This window comes from Salvia miltiorrhiza, chromosome 2 (assembly GCF_028751815.1).
Source record: "Salvia miltiorrhiza cultivar Shanhuang (shh) chromosome 2, IMPLAD_Smil_shh, whole genome shotgun sequence".
Lineage (NCBI taxonomy): Eukaryota > Viridiplantae > Streptophyta > Magnoliopsida > Lamiales > Lamiaceae > Salvia > Salvia miltiorrhiza.
Genome location: NC_080388.1, coordinates 56,440,703 through 56,457,998, shown reverse-complemented (window position 1 = coordinate 56,457,998; position 17,296 = coordinate 56,440,703). Strand labels below are relative to the sequence as shown.

At 38.8% G+C, this 17,296-nt stretch overlaps 1 protein-coding gene across 1 annotated transcript; it reads right to left on the bottom strand.

Annotated features, from left to right (window-relative positions):
- Positions 1–2,627: 2,627 nt before the first annotated feature.
- Positions 2,628–5,841, bottom strand: LOC131010496 (isoflavone reductase-like protein). Its single transcript, XM_057938029.1, has 5 exons — positions 5,600–5,841; positions 5,394–5,528; positions 5,085–5,328; positions 3,057–3,260; positions 2,628–2,976 (listed from the first exon to the last, which is right to left on the bottom strand). Exons 1-5 carry the CDS (start codon positions 5,780–5,782, stop codon positions 2,810–2,812), a joined length of 933 nt encoding a protein of 310 aa, XP_057794012.1. The 5' UTR covers positions 5,783–5,841; the 3' UTR covers positions 2,628–2,809.
- Positions 5,842–17,296: the final 11,455 nt, after the last annotated feature.

The following is a 17,296-nucleotide window of genomic DNA, read 5'->3' as shown; positions in this document are numbered from 1 at the left end:
TCCCACTCGGAAATACTTGCCCTTGCCTAATTGGTGCATACCTGGTTGAGTTGTTCAGTGAAATGTGTATAAATAGAGAGAGAAAAAAGGATTGGATAAAATAAAATTTTAATTTAAAATACTCCATAGATTAGGAATTATTTTTAGTTTTTACATTGTAGAGATCTATAGCATTTTATCATTTTGTAGAATGAATTTGTGATCATGAATTCAAATTTTACGGAATAAAAATTCTATTTTTTTTAAACTTACTATTTTTCACAGAAAATCATCATATATTTATAATTCGTAATTTATATTTTAAAATAAATTTATAGCCTAACCTTACCCCAATATATATCTATATATAATATAGTCGATGCGTGTTAATTAAGGTAAGAAAGGATGGGGCATCCCATACCAAGTCAAGAAGCTCTTGATGGCAGCGTGCCACCCACAAACACATTGATGCCCAAATGGCCAAATGTTGCAAATTCTCAACGGTTTAATTTCCAGCTCAAAAGACAACATCTCCAAAAAGAAAAGAATTCACAACTCGCTCTAATCAATTATTGTATTTGTATCACATTTACTTCTAGCAATAAAATCCCATGGCATCTGTCACGTTGCTATCAATGGATTATAGGAGCACTTTCGAAAGGGCCCTTTCAACTAGCAACTCGACTTTCAGTCGTCACAACACACAACTAATTATTATTTTAATGATTTTAAAAACTGACATCAAATTCATAATTTAATCTAGTACTAATGTAATTTATGTAGATTAATTTTATGTTACTAACTAATAACATCAAGTTAATGTAATGTAACTAATTTAATCAGGTCAACTCACTTAGTTTCGATACAGTTCATTTAATTTTGAATTACTTCTGATTTGAGTCAATCAAATTTTTTTCGAACGTACTAGATTTTTTCTATTCTAATCGATCATAAATCTTATTTCGTGCTAATTAGTCGGGCCAACTAGTTTACGAAATATTTTTGACGTGTGAATTTTTCTTAATAGCCATATTTTTATAAGAAAAAATACTTTGTGTTTTTCCAATCAAGATTCACCTCGTTTTAAATGGAAAAAAATGAGTGTCATTTTAAAATAAAATAAACTTACGTAAGAATTGATAAGTAACCTTACAAAAATGAGTATCATTTTAACATAAACTTACACATTTCTAACTAATAAGTAACTTTGTTATAGGTACGAGATGGATATATATATATATATATATATATATATATATATAGGAAGTGGTTCAATTGAGAAGCTCAAATGTGTTGAGAAGTTGAGAAGCAATCTAATAGATGAACATGTCAGTACATTTTGATGAACATGACAATTAGATCCCAGATCAATAAATTCTTTGAACATACCAAATATAAGTGACGAACATACGAATCTATTTAATTTGTTAAAAAATACGTCATCGCCAAGGATCGAACCCCAAATCAAACCCGCGTTCATAAAAACTAATTGACATATTCATCTATTGGATTGCTTCTCAACTTCTCAACACATTTGAGCTTCTCAATAAAACCTAACCCTATATATATATATATATATATATATATATATATATATATCATAAATTACTAGTTTTTTTCAATAATAATTGAAGAAAAGCAAAATACATTCCACAAACGCCAAAATCTTAATATCTAATTAAAAGTAAAGTAACAAGGTTTGGCAACTAAATAATAGAAAAAATATAGTTAAATTAAGTCAACCCACCTAGCTTTCAGGCTAGCTAGGGCTATTTCGACATTTGAACTGAATTTTATGAGTCACCCTCTTATTATCGATTTATTTGGGCAATCCATTATATTTTAAAACTAAATTGAGATCTCTAGTAGTTATATATACGCAAAACACATTTTTACGTCTCTATATATACTTGTATACTCTGTTTCGAGAATATATAGTCAATTATTGAATTATTAGTCCTTATTAAATGGAATTAATATATACTCGCTTCGTCCCACGAATCTTGACATGTATTCCTTTTTTGGCCGTCCCATGAATCTTGATACATTTCCAAATAAGGTAATAATTATTATATTTTCTCTCCTATTTTATCACTTTTATTATCTTCTCTCTCCTACTTTATCACTTTTATACTTTATTATATATACACTTAGACCATATTTATCAATAACCTTCATCAACCCAACTTTTTAATAAAAAATAATTTCTCTTTCTTCCACATATACAACCTATAAATATAATTCAATTCAACTTTTTTATTTTTTTACTTTATCAATAACCTACACCAACCTAATATATTTTATTCTTTTATTATTGTTTATTGTATTTTTTCAATAATAAAATGCCAAATGCCATAACTCCATTTGACAAATTAGGTTGTGGTACAAGTCGGTCATAACATGTTTTTTACAATCGGTTGTGATGTTAAAAATATGTCATTATTTTATTTTCAATCAAACATTTGTCTTATCTGTTGACCGGTCGGTGGAGTCGTGAATAAAGATGGTCTTAAAACACTAATCTACAACTCCTTAATTCCCGTGCCGAAACTAAACGTGTCAAGATTCGTGGGACGGAAGGAGTATATATGTAGCAGCAATATTCCACGTAGATGCAAAACAATCATATAAGAAGTGATCCAACATCAAAAGGCAAATGGGGATATGATTTGATGATAGAGAGCTTACATGTGAAGTGTAGAAGAGAGACCAAGAAAACATAGTAGCATCAAATTAACAAGTGAAATGAGACGATTAGGAAACACACTTATTTATAAGCAATGGGCATTAATGAAGAAAGCGACACAATGTAAGCTCCGATGTTGAATTCTCAGACAAACTGATGAAGGAAGTCCTCGACAGTGGTGTAGCTGACATCTGGATACAGCTCCGAAGCCTCAACACCAAAGGAGGGTTCGATTGTGAAGTAGGTTTGGTCGCCCTTCACAAATATGGAGTGGTTGATGGATAGTATGATGTTCACAGGAATTGGGGATTCTACAACATATATATACGTATATGGATTAGTATCTAGATCCATCACAAATAAAGATGAATTATATTAGGAGTCAAGTCACCTTCAATCTTCTTCAAGAGTTGATCTTCTGGGATGTACTCCTTCTCGAGAGTTTTGCCGATCTTCTTCTCCCACAGAGCAACGAGCTCATTGAACGAATACGTGTTCTTGGGAGGCTTGATGTAGAGGATCTTGTTCAAGGTTCTTGGATCATCCACAGCTTTGATGGTGTATGTGCCAATGTCATGCTCTTCGTTGAACACAGCTAAATCCAAATGTATCAATGAGAATGGTCACCATCATTTAATCTGAATTTTAGCTAGAAAGCATGCACCAATAAAATTATAAATGTCGTGTTGTTATTTAATTTGTATTCATTCATGGTGTCAATACATATACAATTTAGTTTCTACTTTTACATCTGAGGCTCAGTCACAAGATAAGATAAAGTCATGAACATATTAAGACTATTCCACAAGCATTTCATTTTGAGAGAGAGAAAAGGTGATGCTCTGTCTCTACTCAACACCACTTATAACAAGTCAAAAAATTATGATCCCACATAGGGATGTCAATGGGTGGGTTTTATCCGGACCAGAACCATTAAAATTGTTACGGTTCCGGAACCAGAACCGATCCATTGCTTAATGGATCCACACCGGACCAGACCATTAAGTGAAAAATTAATGGGTGTGGGTAGGTTAATTACCCATGGGTATTATAAGACCCATAGACCCAATAATACCCATTACCAAACTTAAAAAAGCCCATGGTCTCATGACCAAGACCCAGCCACCCCCACCCCCACCCACCCCCCACCTCCAAATTTTTTTTTTTAATTTTTTTTAAAATTTTCCTCCCCAATTCCACCCCAGCCCCGCCACCCCCACCCACCCCCCACACCCCCCCTCCAATTTTTTTTTTTTAAATTTTTTAAAAAAAATTTCCTCCCCAATTCCACCCCAAAGCCCCGCCACCCCCACCCCCCCTCCAAAAAAAATTTTTTTTTTAAATTTTTTTAAAAAAATTTCCTCCCCAATTCCACCCCACCCCCACCCACACCCCACCCCCCCCTCACCCCCCCCAATTTTTTTTTTAATTTTTAAAAAAAATTTCCTCCTCAATTCCACCCCACCCCAGCCCCGCCACCCCCACCCCACCCCCCCTCCAAAAAATTTTTTTTTTTTAAATTTTTTAAAAAAAAAATTCCTCCCCAATTCCACCCCAGCCCCGCCACCCCCACCCACCCCCACCCCCCCCCTCACCCCCCCCCCCAAATTTTTTTTTTAATTTTTTAAAAAATTTCCTCCTCAATTCCACCCCAGCCCCGCCACCCCCACCCACCCCACCCACCCCCACCCCACCCCAACCCCCCCTCCAAATTTTTTTTTAATTAAAAAAAATTAATTTTTTTTTAAATTTAAAAAAAATTAAAAAAATTTTTGGGTGGGGGTGGGTGGGGGTGGCGGGGCTGGGGTGGGGCTGGGGAGGAAAAATTAAAAAAAAAAATTTAAAAAATTTTTTTTTGGAGGGGGGGTGGGGGTGGGTGGGGGTGGCGGGGCTGGGGTGGAATTGGGGAGGAAATTTTTAAAAAAAAAAAAAAAAAATTTGGAGGGGGGGGGTGGGGGGTGGGTGGGGTTGGCGGGGCTGGGGTGGGATTGGGGAGGAAAAATTTTTAAAAAAAATTAAAAAAAAAAAATTTGGAGGGGTGGGTGGGGGGTGGGTGGGGTGGGTGGGGGTGGCAGGGCTGGGGTGGAATTGGGGAGGAAAATTTTTTGAAAAAAAAAAAAAAAATTTGGAGGGGGGGGTGGGGGTGGCGGGGCTGGGGTGGGATTGGGGAGGAAAAATTTAAAAAAAAAAAAAATGGAGGGGTGGGTGGTGGTGGGTTAGCAGCAAAATAGGTCGGGTCGGACTGGACCCATAACAAACGGGTCGGGTCGGATCTGGACCCGTCAGGTTTAGGGTCTAAATGGGTCGGGTCTAGAACTAGAACCAGAACCATTGCTTATAGCTCAACGGGTAATGAACGGTTCTGGTTCTGGTCCGGGTAAAACCCACCCATTGACCACATACCAAGAATTTGGATTACCTTTAGCATTTCCGTCGCCGTAAATGACAACTTTGTCCCTGGGCGGCGGGGGAGCGTAGGCGCCCGGCTGCGCCAGCGTGGGCAGCGAATATCCGGCGAAGTAGTTGGACGACACGTAGGTGTAAGGAATGGCTTCCGCCTCAATAGCTCTGCGGATTTTGGCCTTGGTTTCGAAGGCCGATTTGGCGGGCTCCACCGCGCGCGTGCGATCCACGTCGTTCCCGAATTCCGAGGGCAAGAACCTCTGATCCCAATATTAAAACAAAATCAGTGTGTGCAAATTGCAATGCGTTAATCTCGGACAATTACCTTCACATTTCCAGCTTCTTTAATGGCGGCGATGATCTTAACTTGATCGCCCAACTGCAGCTGCCCTACTGTAGATATAACAACATCCACTTGTTTTATGGCTTTCACCAAACTCTCGTGATCGTTCAGATCACCCTGCACGCGCACACCACCAAATAAACACACACGCATTCACACACACACACACACATTATGTATATACATACAGTGAGAAGGGTGACACCAGATTCCTTAAAGCCTTGGACGAGAGGAGCTTTGGCGGGGTCGGAGATGGTGGCCTCTCTCAGCAAAGCAAAGGTAGGGTGGCCGGATTTGGCGCTGGCTTCCACAATGAATTTACCGATGTACCCCGTTCCACCTATTATCAGAATCTTGCTTTTCTCCGCCATCTTCCTCTCAGATTATACAATAACAACACACTCACTCACTCTCCTAACTATAGTTTCGGCACCACTTATATATAGGTCGGTACTGCCATTCTGGATCGTAAATTACGTAACTAACCCTCTCACGCGTACCTATAAAATGCTATTCTCCCTTCCCGGTTTTAGTATTCATCTTTCCTTTTTTAACCGTCTCACATTTTGATATCCATTTATATTTTTAGTAAAACTATATGGAACTCTTGCTCCACTTCAATATTTTAACACTAACATAAAATGTAAACCCTTATTCCACTCACAAGACATCCAACAATTTTATTAAAGCATGTGTCACTTTCAAATGGATACTTAAAGTTGGGACGAAGGGAGTATGAATTAAATGACGTTGGACATATTATCTCTAATCTCTAATAGGTCCAATTATCTAATCACTCAATTATTCAAATTTTTTTGGACTAATTATTCAATATTTAATTAAATCCAGCTATCTCATCATTTAATCTATTTAATAATTAACTAATTTGAGTAATTTTAATAGGGAAAAATGTTCTTTTGGGTATTCAGCCCCTTTGTTACGCATGCGACTTTTAACTTTTTTATAAAAAAAATGTAGATTAATTTTAATTTTTAACTAAGTATTAAGAATGATTATATTTAGATGAATTTTGATTGATTAACATCAAATTGTTCTTTTTTTTAGAATATGTGAGAAATATATAAGGTGTTATCTCTCAAGTATAATAATAATTAAAATATTAAAAAAAATTATTTAGATATAGAATACATATTATGTTTATAAAAGTGAATATTTTTCGTACAGATACAAATGGGCGTAGATATTTTAAATTTTCACTCATATTTATCTACAATCCCTCCATAATAAAGGTCTTCAAATTGCATTTTTCTTAATTATAAGTTTCGTGAATAGTAATTGAAGCGATTTTTTTTTTTTTAAATGATGTGATAATGATGTAAGAAGTGAGATCATGATTGAAGTAAGTGTATGTGGACAAGGTTGTGGTGGATATTCACGCTGCACTATTCTATATCAATCTCCACCGGATACTAACACAACAAGAATGTATGTTTGCCTCAATCATGCACGTCTGGTTTAGGCTTTTACTTCGATTGCGCCACAGATGAATTTGGACGTAATTGTGGTCAAATTCGTGACACTGACTAACTACTAATAACTCTATTAATCCGAGGATTGTTCGTCGTCCGAATAATGCAATTTTCTACTGAAATAATTTAATGTTCTTGCGATGACGCCTCGCAAAATTCTGTATGTTTTTATCAAAACTAGTTAGATGCCCCTGAAAATTTGACGGGATTCGTTATTATATAAATTTATAAAATAACGTGGAATTATTTAATATTTTGTCATAAATAATAGTATTTTACTAAATTAGAGTATTGAATGAAATAGTTTTAAAAAAAATATTTTTTTATATGATCTAAATTAGATGTCTTATGAAATGTATATTTAAGGACAATACTAATCCACAAAATTTTAAAATAGAAACTATAATATTTATTTGAAATTTACCTAAATTAGATGTTTGTAGCTGCAATCAGTCACTGAAAAAAAAAATAGTATCAATTCAACTTACAAAGTCTGAATAAATTATTAAATGTATTATTACCTCGTAATCTATCAAAATTTTCATCATACACCACATTAATTGTTCTATTATGCATATGTTCACTCTCATCACATAGACACGTACTAAAATCTTTAGACATTTTTTTTCTAGTAGTTTTTGATATTGTCACGTACAGTTGTCCATGAGTAAACATAAATTTCGGTAGTTATAATCTTACCTTCGAAAGAGATTGTTGCCGACTCTTGTTTAATGTCATAGCAAAACAAACACTCATAGAGACTCATAATTATTATGGCTATAGGAAACTTTTTACCCGCACTTTTTTCTAAAATGATTTTGCCTTCAATTACGTGTTCCCCAAGTTGCCTAGTGTCATTACAAAGTTCATAATTAGATGAATCAATATTTTTTAGAAGCATGATTACACTTTATTTAATTTAAGTTCCTTATTGGGGGTGTCTTATTAATATTTACCTGTTTATATTTTCGATAATGATTATGACCCACACACTTTTACACTACAATCTTATTTTCGCCTTAGACTTCTATCGAGCGCACCAAAGAAGTATTTGTGTGTCATTGATGTATCATCCTAAATAATAAGCTTTGTCTTTTCGAGGAGTTTAGTTGAATCATTATCTTGGTTGATCTTGTTGCATATATGTAAAGTTTTCGTACAGTTTAATGGTACACTGAATCTAGAGAGTACTTCTTCATTGTCTTTCTTGATGATAACCGTAGATCATCACTATCTTAATCAACTTCTGAAAGATCTTTATTGTGGAAACTTTAGTTACACCCAAAAATAAATTTAAATTGTGAGAAAAACTTTATAAAGTTAGCTTAGTTGAATATTAATATATGAATATTGTAACTGATTAATGAAATATGAACCTCTAAATGTTAATAATATAGCAAATTGTAAAACTGTCATTACTGACTCTTTTTATCTTCACTTGACTTGCTTTCCATAAATATATTGAGTTCATCAACATATGATTCCCACAGTACGCAAGTTACTCGTGTCATTGTTACACATATAATTAATAACATAATTAAGAATAAAATAAAAAATATAAATAAGATCCCAATGAATCAAATCAAGAAGCTAGCTCGGGAAATCAGACTTCCAGATATTTACATCGGCATAAGAAATAGCGAAATTCGCTAAGAATAAGTGCTTCTCTACGGACATGACGAAAGTCCCAAACACAAGAATTCTTCGCGTGAGTAAAAGCCGACTGAAGATCATCGCATAACGCCTCGAAACTAACTCTGTCATCGTGGACCACATGAATAGCAAGTAGAGAGTCCGAATAAACGAGCACAAGCCCAATAACGTTCTATAAGCAATATCCAATCCCGATGAGCATGGCCTGAAGCTCACCCATCAAAGTATTCGGACACCCAATACGCTGAGCTCCGGCCACAATCACCATCCCTCTCCAGTCTCGAACAACAAGACCGACACCTGCATAGCTTCCATGCACCATTCCGGCAAGCAACATCCACATCCAACCGGAAAGTGTTTTTCTTTGGGGGAATCCAGTTTTTCGCTCCTTCTTTAGGAAGCAATTGAAGATGAGCATCAGCCTTGAAACGAGCTTCCTGGAAATTAGCCAAGAACAGGACCAAACTTTCCAGCATATCTCCTCCCCCAGCTGGATTCTTTCCTCCCACAACCAACACAAAATAAATCAACATCCTCCTCCTCTATCTCCTCCGCAAACCAACAAAGAATATCTCGTGGGATCGAGATTTTAAGAGAGGCCACCAGATATTAATGCATTCTACCAAACATGATATTAATATGATATAAGATGAAATATATATTAATCATTTGGAGAGAAGTCAGGAAGAGAGGGGTCGGACGCCGTCCCAGTGCCGAGTTTCCACCGGCGAGGCAGACACATTCACCAAACCCTAGGAACCAAAACACAAAAACTTGGAGAGCCGATGGTTGGGAGCGCCAGGCAGCGGGGCTTACTCAACATAACAATAACTGGGGAGAGAGAAGGCATTGGAGGCAGGAGGAGAAAGACAACGTGCTGACATTCTTCTTCAACAATATTCCAACAGACTGCAGCATCGATTTCTTGAGAAGAAAGTTCGAGACGGTTTTGAAACCGCTTGACATTTACTGTCCAAAGAAAAGGGATATCAAGGGGAAGCCTTTCGGTTTTGTTAGGTTTGAGAAGGTTGACAATCAAAACGACTTGCTTGAGAGGTTGAATTGTTTATGGATTGAGAGCTTCAAGATGAGAGTTTACTTACCGCGGTTTGGAAGGAAGAGAGAGCTCTCGAGTGACGATGGGGCCGAGTCGGAAAAAGGAAAGAAGAGGGTCGAGACTTCGAAAGCCACGATTGCCCCGCGAACAAGGAACGTGGGAGTCTCCTTCAAAGAGATTCTTACTGGGATGAAGTCTTCGGAACCATTGGCAGATGAAACCACTCTGTTCCAAACGACGGAAGAGGAGGTTCAGTGGCTGCATGGAGCTTTCACGAGATTCATTAAAAATGAGTTCGTGTGGGAGGATATCAGAGAGAAAATCAACTGTGAGAGTGTCGGGGTTATTAAAGTGACTTCGATGGGGGGAAATCTTGTCCTCCTTCAGAGTATTAACGATCAATCAGTTGAGAAGTGTTTGGAGGAACTCAACGAGTGACAGACCTTCTGGTTTCAATGGTGTCGTCCTTGGCAATCCGTGGACGTGAATACACAGAGAGTAGTGTGGACGAGATGGACTGGGGTTCCGGTGCATGCCTGGAACCCAAGATTCTTCGGGGTCACGACGGCGAAATTCGGATTGCTGCTCAAAATTGACGAGGACACTCAGCAAAGGAACAATCTTGATCAAGCTGTAGTTCAAATCTCAACCGGTCTAAACTCCATCGACCGAATTATCGAGTGTGTTATCAATGGAGCTTCCTTCCAGATTCGTGTTGAAGAATTTTCGAACTCGTGCTGTAGACTAACTGTTGGGGAGAGCGGAGGTGGGGTGTCAGATTCCGATTCCGATTGGATTTGCGAAGGATTTCCATCCTCAACGGCAGCGGCATGCATCGATGGGTCCGAGAGTTCCGAGGATTCCGATGGGGTCGATTCAGTTTCCCAGGCAAGAGTCTCCTCGTTTCCTGCATGCATTACGGCGGGTGGTGAAAATTCCAAGATTTGCAATGATGAACAGTTAAATGAGGGGGTTATCCAACCGCTGGACCTACTAAGGAGCCCTGACGTGTTTTCTGCTGAAGGTGGGCCGGAAGTTGGGCTGCGCCTTGTTTTGGATTGTGGGGCCGTTCTAGAAGGCCTCTCAATAACCCCATCCGACCCAAACGCTGTTTTGACTCAAGGAACGCACCCAAACGCTATTTTGACTCAAGGTACGCAAATTAGAGATGCAGATCTGAGTAAGTCCGAAACCCCTGCTCTGAGCAAGGTTTCGGCGACAGCCTTGACACAAGGAAGCGGTGGAAGCATTGAAGGTGACCTTGGCCGGAATTCTGAGACCTCTGATTCTAATGCGGCAGCTCTGGACTCGAAGAAGACAAGAGAGGAAGGGTCTGCAGGACCTTCAAATCCGATGAACGAGGAAACCCTTAAATCCTCGCATACTGGCAACACTCTCAAATTCGGGAGAGTCTCTGACAAAGCTGCGGCCAAGAGAGCAAAAAAAACATATCGTCTCAAAGCAAAGATGAAAGAAAAAAAGAATTGGAATTCCTTTATCGCAAATTTGGAATAGGGGACCAGCGCGGAGCCCGACTTGGAGACCACCGAAATTCATCGTGGAGGTGAGCCCAGTAAGGCAGATGATGAGAAAAGAATCAAAGAAGACCTCAAAATTTGGCAGCTGGGAAAGGATTTGGGTCTGACCAGTAGTCTTCAAGATCGGCAGATGGCAACACAGATTATCGAGTTTTGCGATCCTAAGGGAGACAATGTGATTCTAGGCGAGCCCAATACAGGTAATCCATGATTGTTACATCCTATAATGTTAGAGGCTTGGGGAGTATTGCTAAAAGGAAAGATTGTGGGGACATTGTTCGAAGAGAGAAGGTGGATGTTATCTTTATTCAGGAAACGAAATTGGCTACTATTTCTGAAAACTTCTGCTGTGATTGGTGGGGGGCTAATCTGGGGGTAACAGTGGGGAGAAATTCGGAAGGGCGATCAGGGGGGATTTTATGTGGGTGGAATAAAGAGAGATTTGTGGCATCGAGTACGTGGGATTTCCAGGGAGCGGTGGGTGTTATTGGGGTCTGGAAAGAGGAGAACATCAGATGTTGCCTTGTTAATATTTATGCGCCGTGTGAATCTCAGGACAAGCGTCTGCTTTGGGAGAGATTGCGGATAGTGGAAGAACAAAATCAAGATCTTTGCTTGTGTTTGGGGGGAGACTTCAATTCCATCAGAGAGGCAGGAGAACGCGTGGGATCAGGTGATCCTTTTGGAGCCTCGGATTCCAGGCAGTTTGAGGACTTCATTTGTGAGAGTCAGTTGACGGAAGTTAAGCTGCAGGGCAAGAAATTTACGTGGTATCAGCCTAACGGTAGATGCAAGAGTAAGCTCGACAGGTTCTTCGTTAATGAGAAGTGGTTATCTTTTTGGCCATTCACTTTTGGGCGAGGCCTTCAGCGATCCCTTTCGGACCACTGTCCAATTCTTTTATCTACTGTCTCAAAAGAATGGGGGCCAAAGCCGTTTCGTTTCCTCAACGCGTGGAGCTCGCACCCGGATTTCGGTCGGGTGGTCAAGGAGGCATGGGTCGGAGCTGAAACCTCGGGTTGGAAATGGTTTGTTGTGAAGGAGAAATTGAAAAGAGTTAAATCCGTCTTAAAAGAGTGGAATAATTCTTCTTTTGGTCATGTTGATCAAAAGATTAAGTCCTTGAAGGACGAACTGCAAATGTGGGACTCTATTGATGACACACTCGGGCTGAATGATGTGGAGATCGCGAGAAGGAATGAAGTGAGAGCAAACATTTTTCTTCAGACAAAGAATAAAGTTGATATTCTCAAGCAGAAGGCTGGTGTGCAGTGGATTAGAGAGGGTGATCTGAATATCGGATTCTATCATAGAATCATCACAGGTAGAAGAAGGCAGAATGAAGTGGCGGGTCTCCAGTTCGGTAACCTTTGGATCGAAGAACCGGGGGAAGTCAAGAAGAGAGTTAAGGATTTCTTCCAGAATATTTTTAAGGGCCTGAAGCGTAAGCTTCCAACGCTTCCAGCCGATTTTGTTAGGAGAAAAATCACTAACGAAGAACGTGATTGGCTGATACGACCTTTCCTGGAAGATGAAATCAAGCGGGCTATTTGGGACTGCGATGGTAGCAAGAGCCCGGGACCGGACGGGTTCAACTTGAACTTTTGGAATGAGTCTTGGGAGACGATCAGAGCCGATTTACGCCTCGTCTTACAAGAGTTTCACAGTAATGGGAAGATTCCTCGGGGCGGAAACTCCTCCTTCATCGTTCTCATACCTAAATCAAGTGAAGCATCTTCGCTCGGCGACTTCAGGCCAATCTCACTTATCAGCAGCCTCTACAAGATCGTCGCCAAGATCCTTGCGGGAAGGATGAGAGAAGTGATGGCCTCGATTATCGCTGAAAATCATAGCGCTTTCCTTAAGGACAGGTTTATCTTAGATGGGGTTGTGATCCTTAATGAGGTAATCTCCGAAGCAAAGAAGAAAGGTGAAGGCAAATTCATTTTTAAGATTGACTTCGCCAAGGCCTTCGACACGGTGGAGTGGGACTTCGTCGATGCAATGCTTCATCAATTTAATTTCGCTCCCACTTGGAGGAAATGGATTAGGGGCTGTTTGTCTTCGGCCTCTGCTAATGTTTTGGTGAATGGTTCTCCATCCGGGGAGTTTGTTCTGGAAAGGGGTCTCCGACAGGGAGATCCTTTGTCCCCCTTTCTTTTCTTAATTGTGGCAGAGGGACTTCACGCCTTGATGGAAGGGGCGACAGAAAGAGGACGTATCCAGCCGGCTGAGGTGGGTATCGAGAAAATCAGGATTTCTCATCTTCAATACGCCGACGACACGATCTTCGTTCTGGATAAAACGGAACAGAACTTGAGGACAGTTAAGGAGATTCTTTTCCTGTTTCAGTTCTTGTCGGGCCTCGCGGTTAATTACAGTAAGTCTTCGCTGATGGGGGTGGGAGTGGATGCGGCTCAACTGGAAAGACTGGCTTTGGTGTTAAATTGCAAGGTGGGGAGTTTTCCTTTCAAATACCTCGGTATTAAAGTCGGAGGAAGGCCGAAAAGTGTGGTTGATTGGAGCTATATCGTGGACAAAGTCAGTAAGAAGATCGGTCGTTGGAAGAACCAGAACTGTCTTTAGCAGGCCGTGTTACGTTGGTTAAAGCAGTGCTGCAAGCAATCCCTTTGTATCAACTCTCCTTTTCTGTTATACCTAAAACTGTGGTAAAATCCTTAGGCTCACTTTGTGGGAATTTTATCTGGGGGGGGGGGGAAAGGGGAGCGTAGGGAAATTTCTTGGGTGAGCTGGAAGGATTTGTGTCTTGATAAGGGTGAAGGCGGATTAGGGTTTAACAACGTGGATTGGTTCAATGAAGCACTTGTGGTCAAATGGGTGTGGAGGTACCTGGCAGGGAGTGAGGCACTGTGGGCGAGGGTCATGAGATCTCTCTACGGCGAGATCCAGTGGGGGGACGTGGGGCTCTCTTTGGAGGGGAGAGGGAGGTTGAGGGGGGATGGTGGCCATCAACCGTCTCAAAAGGGGGGGAGAGATGGTTTCTGGACAATGTCGAGAGGCGGGTTGGAGACGGATCGAAAACGAAATTCTGGAAGGATAAGTGGGTTGGGAAAACTCCTCTCAAATTTGTTTTCCCCAGACTATTCAATTTGTGTGCAGATAAGGATGCTTTGGTCAAGGAAATGGGGAAATGGGATAATGGGGAGTGGGTTTGGGAGGTTAAGTGGAGAAGAGATCTTTTCGATCGTGAGGTCGAGGTTGTTAATAGTCTCCTTACTACTATTGCCGGTGTGAAACCTTGTGCAGGTGGCACGGATAGATGGTCTTGGTGCGCAGCAAAAGAAGGTGTTTTTACCACGAGATCCGCTCACTCACTGATCAAAAAAGTCAGATCAGCAGGTGGTCCGACTATTGCTAACAAAGATCTGTTGGCAAGCCTTTGGAGTTCTCCAGCCACTTTCAAAGCTAAAGTATTTTGTTGGCGAGCCATTCGGAGGAGGCTTCCAACCTGTGCCAACCTCATCAAAAAGAACGTGCCTTTGGATGAAGTTGAGAAGTCTTGCAACGCTTGTTTCCACCGTGTTGAATCAGAAGATCACGTCCTTCTTCAATGCCCGAAAGCGGGGGCTGTTTGGGATAGTATCCAGAATTGGCTCGGTTATCAGTCGGCGCGGCATAACGACATCACGGTTCACTTTGATTCCTTTTCTCATCTTAGGAAAGGGAAGAAGATCCGTAATCTTCTCAAAGCTCTTTGGATGTGTTCGTGTTGGCTGCTTTGGAAGGAAAGGAACTTTAGCCGTTTCGATGGTAAGGTCCGGTCTGTTGATTGTATTGTGTCGGAACTCAAAGCTCGTAGTTGGAGTTGGTGTAGTGAGTTTAAGGTTGCTGGGAGTGTTCGTAGTTTTGACGATTGGTGCTCGTCGGGTTTAATTTCTAAACTGTTGTAACTCTTCTTTTTGGCATCTCTTATGCCCTAATGGAAGTTTTTTCTTATAAAAAAAAATACCAAGTATCAAACGACTTTCAATTATAAAATAGCTAGTCAGATGAGTATTAATTTCACATCATTGCTCGAATAAGTAATATTTCAACTATTAGTTTATTGTTATGTCTTCGGTATCGTCATTGCAAAATGAAAAAGAAAGGAATTAAATAATGAGAATTCAACGTTCTTATGTGACCTTTGTATACTCTAACGGAGAAATTAGAGTATATTTGAACAGATTAATCACATTTGAAAATCGAAATATAATGTTATAGATAGAATGGATCAACACATATCTTCTTCCAATCAATTCTCTCATTTAAGATCTTTATTCGCCCCGCCTCAAAAAAAAAAGATCTTTATTCGCCATACTTGATTAAGATTTATCACGTGATGGAAAAATCGAAATGTGATTTAATTAATTAGAATAATAATCAATAAAATGGCGCAAATTCTTTTTCTTTTTAGACCAAATTAAATCAAGAACAACCAATTTATAGTAAACACAAATATGAAAGATCGATGGAGAAAACTCTCCATATAGAGCGGGTGTCCATTCCAAGTATGTGGTGCAAATTCATATTTGAAACATCTATATAAACATGAAGAAAAGAATGAATCGATATACATAATCTCTTTGCAAACAATAATCAAATATTCAACATGGCTTCTCAAAAATCGATTTTCATGCTCATCTTTTTGCTAATTGTCGTTGGTTGGCATCTCTTTCTTTAGTGTATCATGAGCTAGCTTTATTTTCTATCCCAGTAATAATTTTGTGACTGGTTTTTAGATTTAATTAAATTACAGAATCAGATTTAATTTAAAGAGTACTTGTATCATTAATTTGATAAATAGTTTATAGTTTTACAATTTTAGAAAGGCCTTAATACGATGAGAACTATTTTGCCAAGCCAATAAAACAATATGCATATCTAAAAAGTACAGGTTAATTAATTCATTCTAATCTTGGAATTATATATTCAATATTCTTCCAACTCGTTTTGTTTTTATTTTTTGGTGAGTAATTTCATACTTTTTTATATATATATATTTTGGATGATTACAGGAGAAATGTCATCAGCAACAGCTGCAACACGTACGCAAGAATCGGAGCTCGGTGCTTATGGTAATTTCAGTAAATATTTCCAACGTCGAATGCAACTATTTATGTTCAATTATTTCATCAAATTTAAAACAGCGTAGAATCGTACATATACAGTCTAACATATAGTACTTCATCTTTAATTTGAGCTTCAAAAAAAAAATGACATTGGTAAAATAATACGCAATTAATATTTAAATAAAAGAACGTTTTTTTTTTTAGATAATTTGTTTACTTATGAATTTGAAGGAAATGAGTGTAAGAGCAAAGAGGAGTGCACTTCATATAAATGCAGCGGCATAAATATCGACGGTGGAGATTGCACTTGTTACGCCCACTCTGAATCAGCAACAAAACCAAGTGATGCAAGTTGCTCATCCCAATGTGCACCCGTCTGTTACCAAGGAAAGTGTGGTTGTCAATCTTAAACACCAACCTTCGCCCCATCTAACATGGCCCTTTTATCTCTCCTCTTTTTTTTTTTTTTTACCTAGAACTTTCGTCATAAAGTTTTAATGAGTCTCGGCCTTTATATTGCAGACTGAGGATTTCATCTTCTTGTTTTTTTCTTTTAATAAAATTTTGTTTCGATTAGCAACATTAAATAATTTAGATGCTTTTCAACAATCTTGAATAAATTGATTCCCAAATATGTTCAAGAACAAATGAATCCAAATTTGTTTGTGAATTCAAAGTTTTGAGCGCTATCAAGCTCATGCTGGAGCTCGACATGATAAAATTATTGAGTTCGAAATCAAATTCGAATTCGGCTCGTTTACTATTAAATTGTACTTTGAACAATTTTTTTTCTTATGTTAAGTCTCAAGTAACTTATTAGCTATTCGTTTACAATCCTACTCATATATAGTACCGTCACTATTATTCATTGACACTCGAATCTAGCAAATGTACACTTTTCTCAGCAGTGAACTCAAATTCAACTAAATTTTGGGAATATTACATTTTAGCTCACAAATTATTGTCTTTATTTCACAATTATGTTAAGAACTAAATGAAATAGTAACTAACTACTCAAACTATCATACTTTAAATTATGTATATATTTAAAAGGTCATATATACTATTTTTATAA